This window comes from Lasiosphaeria miniovina, assembly GCF_030549165.1.
Source record: "Lasiosphaeria miniovina strain SMH2392-1A chromosome Unknown B0T26scaffold_8, whole genome shotgun sequence".
In the NCBI taxonomy this organism is placed as follows: domain Eukaryota; kingdom Fungi; phylum Ascomycota; class Sordariomycetes; order Sordariales; family Lasiosphaeriaceae; genus Lasiosphaeria; species Lasiosphaeria miniovina.
The window spans coordinates 1,948,527-1,960,124 of NW_026848227.1; the positions used below are offsets into that span (position 1 = coordinate 1,948,527).

Below are 11,598 nucleotides of genomic sequence, written 5' to 3' on the forward strand. Positions count from 1 at the left end.
TAGGATGATGATTTCGGTGCAGCGGCGTTGATCTCACAGCGTTTTGCCCCACGCAACTTGCATGTTTTCTTCAAAACGAACTCTTTTCCCCTGACCGTAGACATCGGTGTGACAAAGAGTGCTCGCAATGTACTCCGTACAATACATGCAATCAGGCTGGAATGGGCTACATCACGTTGCTCTCCGAATGTTCGAATGGAAGAACACTTCAGTAATCATTGGTCAACCTTTGCACCATCCTCGTTCTCACGCTCCACTACCTTTTGCCCTACGGCACCATCACGGTTCGCTCGCCACACGCCGCCCTCGTCGCCGCCAAACTCCTCGCGCTTCCACACCTCGACACGGGCTTTGCACTCCTCGAGCGCCTCCTCGCCCGCGCGCCACGCCGCCTGCCGGTGCGCTGCCGACACCGCAATCAGAATGCTTTCCTCTCCGATCGGCACCACCCCCAGCCGGTGCACCATGGCGATCCCCTTGAGGCCGTGCTTAGCGCGCACCTCCCGCGCTATCGCCAGCATGGTCCGCAGCGCGAGCGGGTTGTAGGCGCTGTACTGAAGCTCCTTGATAGGCTTGCCGCCGAAGTTATCGCGCGTCGTTCCTGTTGGTCTGTTAAAAACACGCAGAATATCTAGGTAATGTAAGGTGGTTTTGTTTATTTTTTTTTTAAAAAAAAGGGGGGCGGGGGATGGGTGTCAAGTAAGCGTAACTGTCTGCGGTGGGATAATAAGGCTAGGGGAAAAAAGAACGGGGGAAAGGGGACTCTTCCTAACCAGCAAAGAGCACAATAGCACCCGCTTCGGGACTGCGCACCCGGTCCATGATGGCTGGGATGTCCAGGTCGGCTTCCGTCAGGGCCACGAAGCAGCCATCATCCTCTTCCTGATGATCTGCGGCCTGAAGCTGAGAGGGCGGGCCCATGGCGAAATCAGGACCCAGGCGGATATTTTATTTTTATGGTAGATGGGACGTCGATTCTGCCTGTCTCAAGCTGGCTGAATACCTAGTTCTAGTTAGAAAATAAGCAAAGTTGTTCACGAAAAAAAAAGGGCCAGCTACGAGTTCGTTCTTCTCAGCAGACGACGGTCCAAGCTACGCATCTGGCTTTGCTGGAATATCGCCCACTAATAACTCAAGGTAAGCTACATAGGTACAGTACCGTACCTTATTAACAGCCAAATTGGGGGGAAGTTGCGAGGGACTTAAGATTTTCGTGCCGTTTTAGATATCTTACAGTCCCTATCAATGACACAATTTTAGGGATGTTCAAATAAATATAAGACGATTTAAAACCCTCTCGTCATCACTTTCTAGCAAGGAGCTCGTGCCAAGTCCGCGCCAATCTTCAATGAGGCCCGCAATGTGCCGGCAGAACTTCGGAAGCTAATTATCTGCACGGACGTTCGAGGCCCCACCATTGCAGTGAGCTCTTTAGCACGTTCTCCAACTTCGCAAGTCCCTAAAGCTCCCGAACGCCCCTGCCAACAAAAAGTCGCGAAACCTCATCCCTAAATCTTTTTGGCGATATCTTGCGCGAATGCACTGCGCAAAACAACCCGTATACCCGAAAAGACCTGCGAACCCTCAAAAGGAGATCGACTGGCCACCAAAATGTACGACGGGGGCTACCAGCCCACATCGCGCTCCGCGTCGCGAGACGGCGGGGGCTACCGGCGACGCCCCGACCAGAGAGAGGGCGAATCCCGCCGACAATCGAGCATAAGTACCTAAACCTGACTACCACAAACACCGCCATAATATCGTTATTTCTCGCTTGGACCCTCTGGAAGTTTTTGTATGGCTAACTTGCGTTGTTGTCAACCCTGCCCCCCTCTACAAAGACCCCCATAGGGAATCAAGAAGCTTGAACTACGATGACGAGCCCCGCTTTGACGACCGCGGCAGAGACCACCACTCGAGTCGCTGGAGCGATAGAGGTAGAAGAGACTCCTATTCGGGTGCCCCATCATACGACTACAGGGAGACCTCTTCTGGCGGACCGCCCGAGGAAGGAGAATGGGTCGAGAGCGAACAGCCAGTCCAGCATGACAGAAGAGGGCGTGGCGATGGCCGTTTCTACAATCGCGAGCGCAGCCAGAGCCCCCGAAATTACCGCTCTGGGAGCCATAACCGTGGCGGACATCATTTGAAGGGACACCCTGGCGCGCCAGCAAAGACCATTATCTTGGAGGGCCTCCCTCAAGAGGCGAACGAACAGTTTGTGAGTCGGAATCACAGTCGTCTCTACAACGAGAAACTACCTAAAGTCCTCCTCTAATGCTTCGGAGAATTCAAGTTGCTCATGGATATATACAACTTACTGACTCATGCTTCCCTACCGTCTTAGGTTTTGCTTGGGCTCGACTTTGTCGCCCAAGACCAACGTTTTTCGGACGATAAAGTGAAGATCGCCCGATTTAACTACGATGACGCCGGTATGTCCATGACCATATCACCAGTCATCCTCGCTTTTCAAACTGCTGCTGATGTCCGGGCTAGGTCCTCGGATCGCGTACGTCGAATTCTATCGCGCCGCGGATGCGAAAGAATTTGCAGGAAACCACCAAGACGAAGTATCATTTCCTCTAGTCCCCTCCCGGGGCCTCGAGTCTGAGTCTATTAAAGTTCGTGTGAGCCTCAGTAGTAACCGTAACCAGGGAAGAGCAGACGGCAATTGGGACTGCACTCGGGTAAGCAGCCCCCTTCTTTGAACTCTTGCAAAGCTCTCTAATTAAACGTGTATAGTGCCATGCTAGCAATTCCTCACGTCAAACAAGTTGCAACAGTTGCCATTCCGTTAGGCCCGGTAAGCCCAAGCGTTCCAGCAAACCACGTGGGCACCAAAGAGGTCTAACACATTTAAAAGATAATCATTGGAATGATGATTATCATGGTCAGGGCCACGGCCGTACCGAATATGGGTATGAGCAAGACACTACCTCCCAAGGTCGACTCTTGACAGGCGAATCGGATGCGTCGCCCGAAGCATCTCCGTTCCTTGTACTTATGGGACTTGGAGTTTCTATCACCGAGGATGTCCTCGCTGATGGTGTCATGAAATTATTCATCGACCCCGTCCAGGATCAACCGAAAGAGGCTTCGAATCCAATAAACAAACTCAAGTCGACAGCTCCAACCAACAGTACCGTCGGCCTTGGCGCAAAACCCGGCTCGTTGCGGCGTGTGTTCCTCATGCGCGACCGCAAAACAACCGAATCCCGGGGATATGGGTTTGCTGAATTCGCATCGAAGGAAGATGCTTCGGCCGCGATTGCCAAGTACCGCGCTTCTAGCAGTTTCACGATTACCTCAAAGAGTGTCACTATTGCGTTTAGTCATCTCGGTGCTTTTGTGCCACCGTCGCCGACCGAACCCCAAGCCTTCACCTTTCCCAATATATACAACCCAGATCAACCACTGAAATACTGGAATAACTTCCTATACCCAGGTATCAAGGTGGTTTCGGAACCCCCTGTCTTGGAGGCCCCAAGCCCCGAGAAACGGGCCGAAGACCAAACTTCGGCCGGTATGGGTGCAATGCGTGGAACCAACGCAAAGAAGCCCAAGAAGGATAAGGAGTCTGTCAAGGTCAGCATGATCCCGCAAATTCGAATGTGGACGAAGAAGTCAGCCGAGTTGCACAGCGCCCATAAGCAATCCACCCTGGATGAAACCACTGATAAAAGCGCTGATGCGCTCATTTCTGCCGGCCCAACTGACAGCACTGATGATGTTCAAGTCGATGGCCCGTTGGATCCTCATTGGAATGACAAGTACATTTCTTATGCGGATTGGGATACGCTAACGTGTCTCGTCTGCGACTGGAAGCCTCTGCCAGAGGAGACCATGGTTGAGCTCGGATATTCCGCGGCCCACCGGGAAGACTTCCTAATGAGCCATGAAGTTCGAGTACACGACCATTACAAAGACCCCGAGGTCAAGGAAAAGGCGGCCGCGAAACTCGCCGCTCTAGGCAAGCAGGCACGAACTATTGTGCGTCGCACCCCACGCCTCAAGTCTGCGCCCCTCCCTGTCTACGTCTCCTACGCGGATTTTGATGCCCTCCGCTGCCATCTCTGCCGACGTAACTTCAAGAATATACCGACCATTTGGCGCCATGAGCAGGAGAGCGAGCTGCATAAGCGCATACTTGCGGACCCTAAAAATAAGGAACGCGCCACCGCCGAGCTCCTCGCAAAAGGGAAAACCACGCCTACCATGGTTCCGGACAGCAATATGAAGCAGCAGCAGATGCAGTACCGCGACCGTGCCCAAGAGCGCCGCCAGGCTTTCAGACAGCCAAACAAACCAGCTGGTCAGCATCAGCCTGCCGCTGAGAAGCGCAAAGAGCCATCATCCGAGATGGAAGAGAGCTCGGTAGCCAAAATATCAAAAGGCGCCGGCATCCTCGCCAAGATGGGGTGGACGGATGGCGCCGGGCTCGGTGCCGAGGGTGCAGGCATAACCCAGGCTCTAGTCACAGATGCCTACGCTCCCGGCGTTGGCCTGGGCGCCGAGGGCGGCAATCTTGGTGACGCAGCCCAAGAAGCGGCGCGCAAGACCCGCGGTAACCCCTTTGACTTCATTGAGAAGACCCGCGACAAGGCGCGGGAGCGATACTACGAGACCAAGGAATAGATGGGTATCAAAAGAAAATTTGTATGGGTATTGTACTTTTTGAGTTGGGCGCGGCCGGGACTGGGATGGGGTGGTGTCTGGAATGATCTTGTAAGAGTAGTGTTGGTGTTTTAATGGGTAGGATTAGTCGTTGCAGGCCGTTATATACCCTCTCATATTATAATTTTGCATTTCCCACTCGGTAGGGCCGTCCTTGCGCAAGTATTCCAAGATGCTCGGAGTGAATATGGCAATGAAATAAGGTGGCGTGACTGACAAACGTTGGAAGTAAGAATAAGAACAAGTACGGAGTGTTTCGTACCTGACATAGCTAAGGTACCTTACCTCATCCAATGTAGCGAGTCAGGGGCAAAACATGCAGACCCTACTTACACGTTGTATGTAAAACATTACGCAGACACGTACGAAGTCCACAGGTACCGACGAGCAATGGTCAAGGCTGCGAAACTGGAGAATGCTTATAACATATATCTCATATATCTCGATGACAATAAAAATTATGGAATAAATTTTACTACTGTTTGGACTGTTTACCTCATCTTTTTCTTCTCTGCCTCTTTTTGCGCACCTCGGGGGGTAGTAATGACTCAAAACATGGTGAATGCAAAACAAAGAATACATGCGGCGACCACCGCTGCTGCTAATGGCGGTGCCCCAGTGGTAGTGCTTCCAGCACTGCGGCCCGGGACAACGACCGTTACCGTGGGGGTTGGGCTATTCTCGCTGCTCCCTGTCCCGGACAAGCCGCCGCCGCCGCCACCGCCATTCGCCGTCGTGCCGCTGCTCCTGGTCGTCGTCGTCGCGGTGGTGGTGGGTGTGGATGATGTCTGCTGTGCGGCGACACCGGTCAAGCCAGACAGGCCGCCAGTCGCGGAGCCGTTGGCTCTGAGTTCGGAAATTTTGGACGTGGTGCTGTTGAGGTTCGCTTGGGCGATGCCGATCTGCAGATTGTCCATGTCATAGACCACGTACGCGCTGCGGAGGAAATTTGAGCCAATCAGCGCGTAGTTGGGCGTCCGCTGGCTCGCCTGAAAGCCGGCGTTCGACTGGATGGTGAAGTAGCAGGACCTCTTGAAGGGCAGTCCGGGAATCGTAGAGGCGGAGGCGCCGAGCAGGTCGAGCACGAGGTCGCGCACGGGCACGGAGATGGTGGCGCTGCCAAAGGTGAAGTTCATGGTGAGTTCCGGCTGGAGGTTCGGAAGCTCGCAGTCCACGAAAGCTAAGCCCGAGACGCCGTACGTTGCGGCGCCGACCGCCCTGAAAACTTGCAGCGCAAGATCGTTGGGTAGGTAGGTCAGGGTGGTGCCTGAGTCGAGAATCGCGGGCAGCGAGGCTGTGAGGACGGGCGAGCTGAGGTCGGTCTTAGTGCCGTTAGTGAACCAAAGCGACAGGGCCGATACCATCACCTCGAACTGCGTGAAGTTGCCGGTGAATATGCTCCTGACGATGGGTAAAACCGTCAACGGCCCAATGAACTTGTCCTGGTCGACGCCGCCAAACAGGATGGTGCCACCGTCCGACCGCACATCGTTTAGATACAGCGAGAAGGCCTTGGATGTTATTAGGCCCTGGCTGGACAGCTGATCCATGATGGTCGGGTATTTACTCCGCGTGGCAACGTTGGAGCTGAAGCCAAGGCCCATGATCCCATAGGCCTGGGGAACGACTGTAGCATAGCCCATCTGTAATTTCTTGATGACGGCTCCCCCAATACTGAGGTCATCTGTAATATAGTCGCCAAACGCACCAGCGCCAGCGATATAGCTGATGTTCAAGCCTCCAGTCTGAACCAGGCTGTACGTCGAGCTCTTAGCGGGATCATATGTGTCGAGGCACTTGGAATTGAGTGTTAGCTGGACGCTCGGATCGGTGCACAAATTAGCGCGGTAGCTGATGACCCATGTGTCGCTACTCCCGGTATCGAAGAGCAGAGAGACCTTCTGCCCAGGCGAGCCAACTTCGACGTCGACAAAGTAGGCCGTGTCTGTGATGTTGTTGATGAGGTCCTCTGTCAAGGTCGCGCGCCGAGCCAGAGGGGGTAGGCTGAGGCCGGTTCTCAAGACTGAACCCCTGCTGAGGCTGAATTCGACGACATGATCCTCGGCTGACGATATTCCAAGGGCGAGAGCCAGCAAGAAGATGGCTGATGCCGCCTTCATCTTCGCCTGGTCAGAAGCGCGGTCCTCGGGGAATGTGAGACGGTGTGGCGTCCAAGTCACGCTGCTTGGCTTGTCGCCTCTCACAGGAAGGGCTCTGCTTCTTTGACTGGCCAACCCCAGCTTCCCGGGGGCCGGGTGATGGCGTGAGCTGTCGGGTTGCTCGACTCAAAGAGATGGTATGGGTATGAGGCAAAGAATACGGGAAACGGAAGGGGAGATTCCAGCCGGGCAGGCATGCGTTTAAGACATGTCTCGATTCCGTGTTGGCTGACTTATTCTTTGGCGGCCGGACAGAGGACGTGGTACATAACAGGGCTCTGAACGGCAAAACACAAAGCCAACTCCACGTGCGCGCTGCCGCACAAAGATGTCGAGCCGGGATGAGCGGCGCCTTAAGGAACTTGGCGACTTGGCGGCACGCGTTGAAGTTGGCAACGCCTACCTACGCAGTAGATCGGGGGAAAGAGAGAGAGAGAGTCAGACGGCGGTCAATTTCGTGCTTGGCCGTCTTTCTCCAAATCTCCCGTCTTTCGGCCGATTATTCATTATTCCGCAGGCGGCGCAGCGGGGAGGGGTAGCCATGACCGTCGTCAGCTCGAGCCTCCCTCGACGTGCCCCAACGGTCGGAGCTGAATTTTCGTAATTTGGGGAAAAAAAGGCCGCTTTTTTGAGGCCTCGGGCCTGCGAAGAGGGTGGTCCGTGCACCGGGGTTAGGGTTATAAATGTGAACACAGGATTGTTCAAAGAACCATTTTTTATAGCGGGTCTGCAGCGGGCCAGCTGCTGCGTATGGGTACGGAAAAGCCGGTGCGATGCGATCGCTGCAGGCGGGGCCGACCGAAGAGTATCTTCATGTGGGGTCCGAGTCATCCACAGCTCCTCAGGAAATGGACTAATCTACGCGCTCTTTTTGGTATTAAAAGCCCTAAATGGCTTCATTTAGTTCTCCAATTCTTAGCTACGCCTACGCATGCGCTGTTATAGGAGACGTAGTTGAATATACCTACAGAAATAGACACACACTGCGTATGTAACAACCAACCGCCAAAAAGAGTGGGGGTTTCTTGGTCATTGGCTGGCCGTGTAACCTAGCCAACTCGGCCAGTTTCCCCTTTTCCAAGTAAACACCACGCAGCCGCAACCACATGTGTCGCCGTTGCTATGTACGCGGAAGCCGCCTCTAGAGGCGGTCGCCCGACTCTACAGAAGCGGGCGGTCGTAACATCATCCCGCTTCCCAAACCGGCCCCCACCTTCAGGCGTGCCCGTACCGATCATTCAACCGTGCGGTCATCACTTTAGTAAGTGGCTTCCTTCCTTCCCCTCAACTGTCCGCGGGCTCCGCTCATATTAGTACGAAACTAACTCAAATGTGTTTCAACGTTTGATCAACTCAAGACGACGGCAACTGCCTGCAAAAATGCGGTGGGGCGTACAAGCAAGCCGTGAACAAGCCGTAATAGCGGCCTTAACCTGCACACACACCATTTTTTACAGGCAACTTGGGTAGCATAGTGCCTCGGGAGCGCTCGACAAGCTTGTGCCGCAATTGCGGCGTCCCGCACGACTGTGCAGATTGGATGGCAGTGTGTCTACGGCGGTGCCGCCGCTTGCAAACTCCAAAAAAAACGAATTCATTTCACCACTAGACGAATACGAAGCCGTGCCATGATACCAAACGAATATCCGATTCCCGGACTCGACCCCAAAGGAGTTCCTCCTGATCTCGGCATCCCGGTCGAAGCGGCCGCCGTGCCAAAAGACCAAACAAACATCGTACTTCAAGTGGCGGGCACTTGTGAACCACGGCAACCACTTATCGCGCGGAAACCCCCAATTAAATAGAAGGGGAGTCATGGTTGCCATCGAAGGGAGTAACAGAAAATGAACCGTGGTTGCCATCGAAGGGGGTAACAGAGGAGCCGCGGTTGCGACGGAAGCGAGCCCTACTTCTAGCGAGGGAGGCAGCGTCTCTGTGGCCGGCATGTTTAACCCAAACTTCAGCGGGGCACTTAAGGCCGTCCCAATCGTAACGGCGCAATCCGTCCTGGTTGTTGGAGGGGGGCAACATAGGAGCCGCAGTTGCAATCGCCGCGAGCAGACAACGAGCCGTGGTTGCCATCGGAGGGGGGAATAGAAGCGGAGCGGCGGTTACTATCGAGGGGGGCAACAGAGGAGCCGTGGGAGCCATCGAAGGGGGCTTTAAGAAAGGAACCGTGGTTGCCATCGAGAGGGGGCAACAGAAGCGGAGCCTTGGCTATCCTTGGTGGTATCCATTTTGAAGAGGTAGAACAGCAGAGGCGTTTGGTGGTGAGTATGTTGGAGTAGGTGGGACGTTAGGAGTGTGAAAGACGTTCAAGAGAAGTTTTATAGAGGGAAAAAGAAATTACGAAGAGGAAGAGGCAGGAAACGGTATTCATATCCTAGCTGGCCGGGATATTCGGTGGCCGGAATATTCTCCAGCCGTGAGCAAGCTTGTGGCGGATGGCAATATCGTTTTCGCCATTACCATGTGGGAGCCGGCAGCGTCGAGTGCCCGTGATGATTTGTGTACAGACACGGAACCATACATTAGTGGGCGAAGAAGGCTGGTATATGAGCTGGCCACTCTCTTCTGACTACAGCGCGAGATGACTTTAAGACGGGCGATAAATAAGCTTACTGGGGGCGTGCATGACTTATGGGCTGCGGGGGGGGGGGTCTATCGCTAAGGTCGCCCGGAAGGTCGTCGTCAGACATGTCAGAGACGGTATCAGAATTGGAGACAGCATCAGAGCCAGAGCCAGAGTCAGATCCAGAGGGCGTGTCATCAACAGAGGACATCTTGTCTCCGCCGTCGTGTTGCGCGTCGTGATTTTCGGCAACGGGGACGTCAGAGCCAGTGTCAGAGTCAGAGTTGGAGGATATATCAGAGTCAGAGGACATGTCAGCGTTCGAGGGCATGTTGTCCCCGCCGTTGCGTTACGCGTCGTCAATAGAGATGTTCGAGCTATGTTCTAGCGTGCCCATGTCAGAGTCCATGTTGATGACGACGAGGCGTAGGTGAAAGAATTGCGAAGAAAAGGGCTAAAGTGGTACAGCCTTTTCTGGCCAGAGCATTAGACAGCGAACTTTATCAATTATCGCTGAAGTGTACCAAGTCCTGTAATAATACCAAATGCTTCTACTACCAGGCGACGGCAATTCTTTCGGGAAGAATTGACAAAGGAAGAATTTGCTTCCTCGGCTTACTGGAGATGCCCATGTGGCTGGCAGGGCTGGCAGGGTTCTAGAAGCCCCAACCCCGCTTCTCCCGCCTCGGGCGCTTGTTAGCGGCCAGTCGTGCAATGGTGCAGCGGTTAGCTGTCAAGTGTTGTCTATACGGAAGTGCCTTTCAAAAGTTTTGCGCAATGCCAAGCCAGCCACACCCCTTTAGCTGAATGATCAGCGACCACACCACATCTGGTTTGGCCACGTAATCTTACCCCTCAACCCCGCTTCCACAGCTCAACAGTCAACACAACGATCAAGATGTCGCCAAATACAGATATTTCCATGCGTGCGCTTATAGTTACCCTCAAATCTCCTATTGTGGGCCTTTCTTCGGCCGATGTCTTTGCACAAACCGGGGTTTCCGTTAGTACCGTCAATCGAATATATGCCAGGGCTATTGAGCGTGGATTTGATCCAAATATACGGCCCTTAATTATTAAGGATGAATGGGTTGAAGATGCCCCTCGCTCTGGCCGTCCACGAAAACACACCCCCGAAAATACCGAGAAGGTTATCGCCAAGGTTCGCAAAGATCGATATGGCCGTGAGAAATCCTGTGCTGATCTGGCCGGTGAGCTCAGTACCGAGGGCCTCGACATCTCAGCTATCACAATCTGGAGGATCCTCAAATTAGCAGGATTCAACAAAACGAAGCCAACGAGGAAGCCTGGATTGACGAAGAAGATGAAGGAGGAACGACTGAAGTGGTGTCTTGATCATAAAGATTGGACTTTAGAAGATTGGAAACGTGTTATTTGGTCTGATGAAACTTCTATTGTATTACTTCATCGCCGAGGAGGATATCGTATTTGGAGGAAAGCTGATGAGCGTTTTCTTAAAAGCTGTATTCGTGAACGGTGGAAAGGATATTCGGAGTTTATGTTTTGGGGTTGCTTTTCGTACGATCAAAAGGGGCCTTGCCATTGTTGGCTTCCGGAAACAAAGGCTGAAAAGGAGCAAGCTGAGAAGGATCTTGAGGAATGGAATAAGGAGTTGGAACCAATAATGCGTGAAGAGTGGGAGTTGGATACCAAAATGGGAAGGCTCTCTTTGGTTACGAAACGAGGCAGAAAACCACAATGGCGATGGAACAAAGCGAACGGCAAACTCGTACGAGAATCCAAGGGAGGCATCGACTGGTATCGCTATCAAACCAAGATCCTTATACCAAAGCTTATCCCTTTCGCCAAAAGCTGTGGGCCGAATACGCTTGTTCAGGAGGATAAGGCTGGCGCACACGCTCATCGCGCTCAACAGCGTATATACGATATCCATCAGGTACTCCGCCTCCTCTGGCCAGGTAACTCACCTGATCTTAATATGATAGAGCCTTGTTGGTTCTGGATGAAGAGAGAAACAACCAAAAAGGGAGCCCCAAAAAGCAGGGCTGAGGCTATTCGAGCATGGGAACATTGCTGGAACGAAAAACTTACTCAGCAGCGTATTCAAGCCTGGATTGAAAGGATTGTTGAGCATATACAACAGGTAATAAAGTGCGAAGGAGGTAACGAGTATCGAGAGGGCCGGAAAAGAATAAGGAGCTAGGGGGC

At 53.3% G+C, this 11,598-nt stretch overlaps 3 protein-coding genes across 3 annotated transcripts; 1 reads left to right on the top strand and 2 right to left on the bottom strand.

Annotated features, from left to right (window-relative positions):
• Positions 1 to 19: 19 nt before the first annotated feature.
• B0T26DRAFT_498345 (Molybdopterin synthase catalytic subunit) lies at positions 20 to 1,296 on the bottom strand. The gene is made up of 3 exons (XM_060435363.1): positions 1,165 to 1,296; positions 774 to 1,003; positions 20 to 601 (listed from the first exon to the last, which is right to left on the bottom strand). The coding sequence occupies exons 2-3, from the start codon at positions 919 to 921 to the stop codon at positions 216 to 218; spliced, it is 534 nt and encodes a 177-aa protein (XP_060290295.1). The 5' UTR covers positions 922 to 1,003; positions 1,165 to 1,296; the 3' UTR covers positions 20 to 215.
• A 148-nt stretch (positions 1,297 to 1,444) lies between these two features.
• B0T26DRAFT_731314 (uncharacterized protein) lies at positions 1,445 to 4,831 on the top strand. Its single transcript, XM_060443050.1, has 6 exons — positions 1,445 to 1,723; positions 1,842 to 2,221; positions 2,348 to 2,435; positions 2,500 to 2,690; positions 2,746 to 2,806; positions 2,867 to 4,831. The coding sequence occupies exons 1-6, from the start codon at positions 1,612 to 1,614 to the stop codon at positions 4,636 to 4,638; spliced, it is 2,604 nt and encodes an 867-aa protein (XP_060290296.1). The 5' UTR covers positions 1,445 to 1,611; the 3' UTR covers positions 4,639 to 4,831.
• A 394-nt stretch (positions 4,832 to 5,225) lies between these two features.
• Positions 5,226 to 6,797, bottom strand: B0T26DRAFT_658656 (aspartic peptidase domain-containing protein; the record flags this gene model as incomplete). Its single annotated transcript, XM_060438890.1, has 1 exon — positions 5,226 to 6,797. The coding sequence occupies one exon, from the start codon at positions 6,795 to 6,797 to the stop codon at positions 5,226 to 5,228; it is 1,572 nt and encodes a 523-aa protein (XP_060290297.1).
• Between the last annotated feature and the right edge of the window lie 4,801 nt (positions 6,798 to 11,598).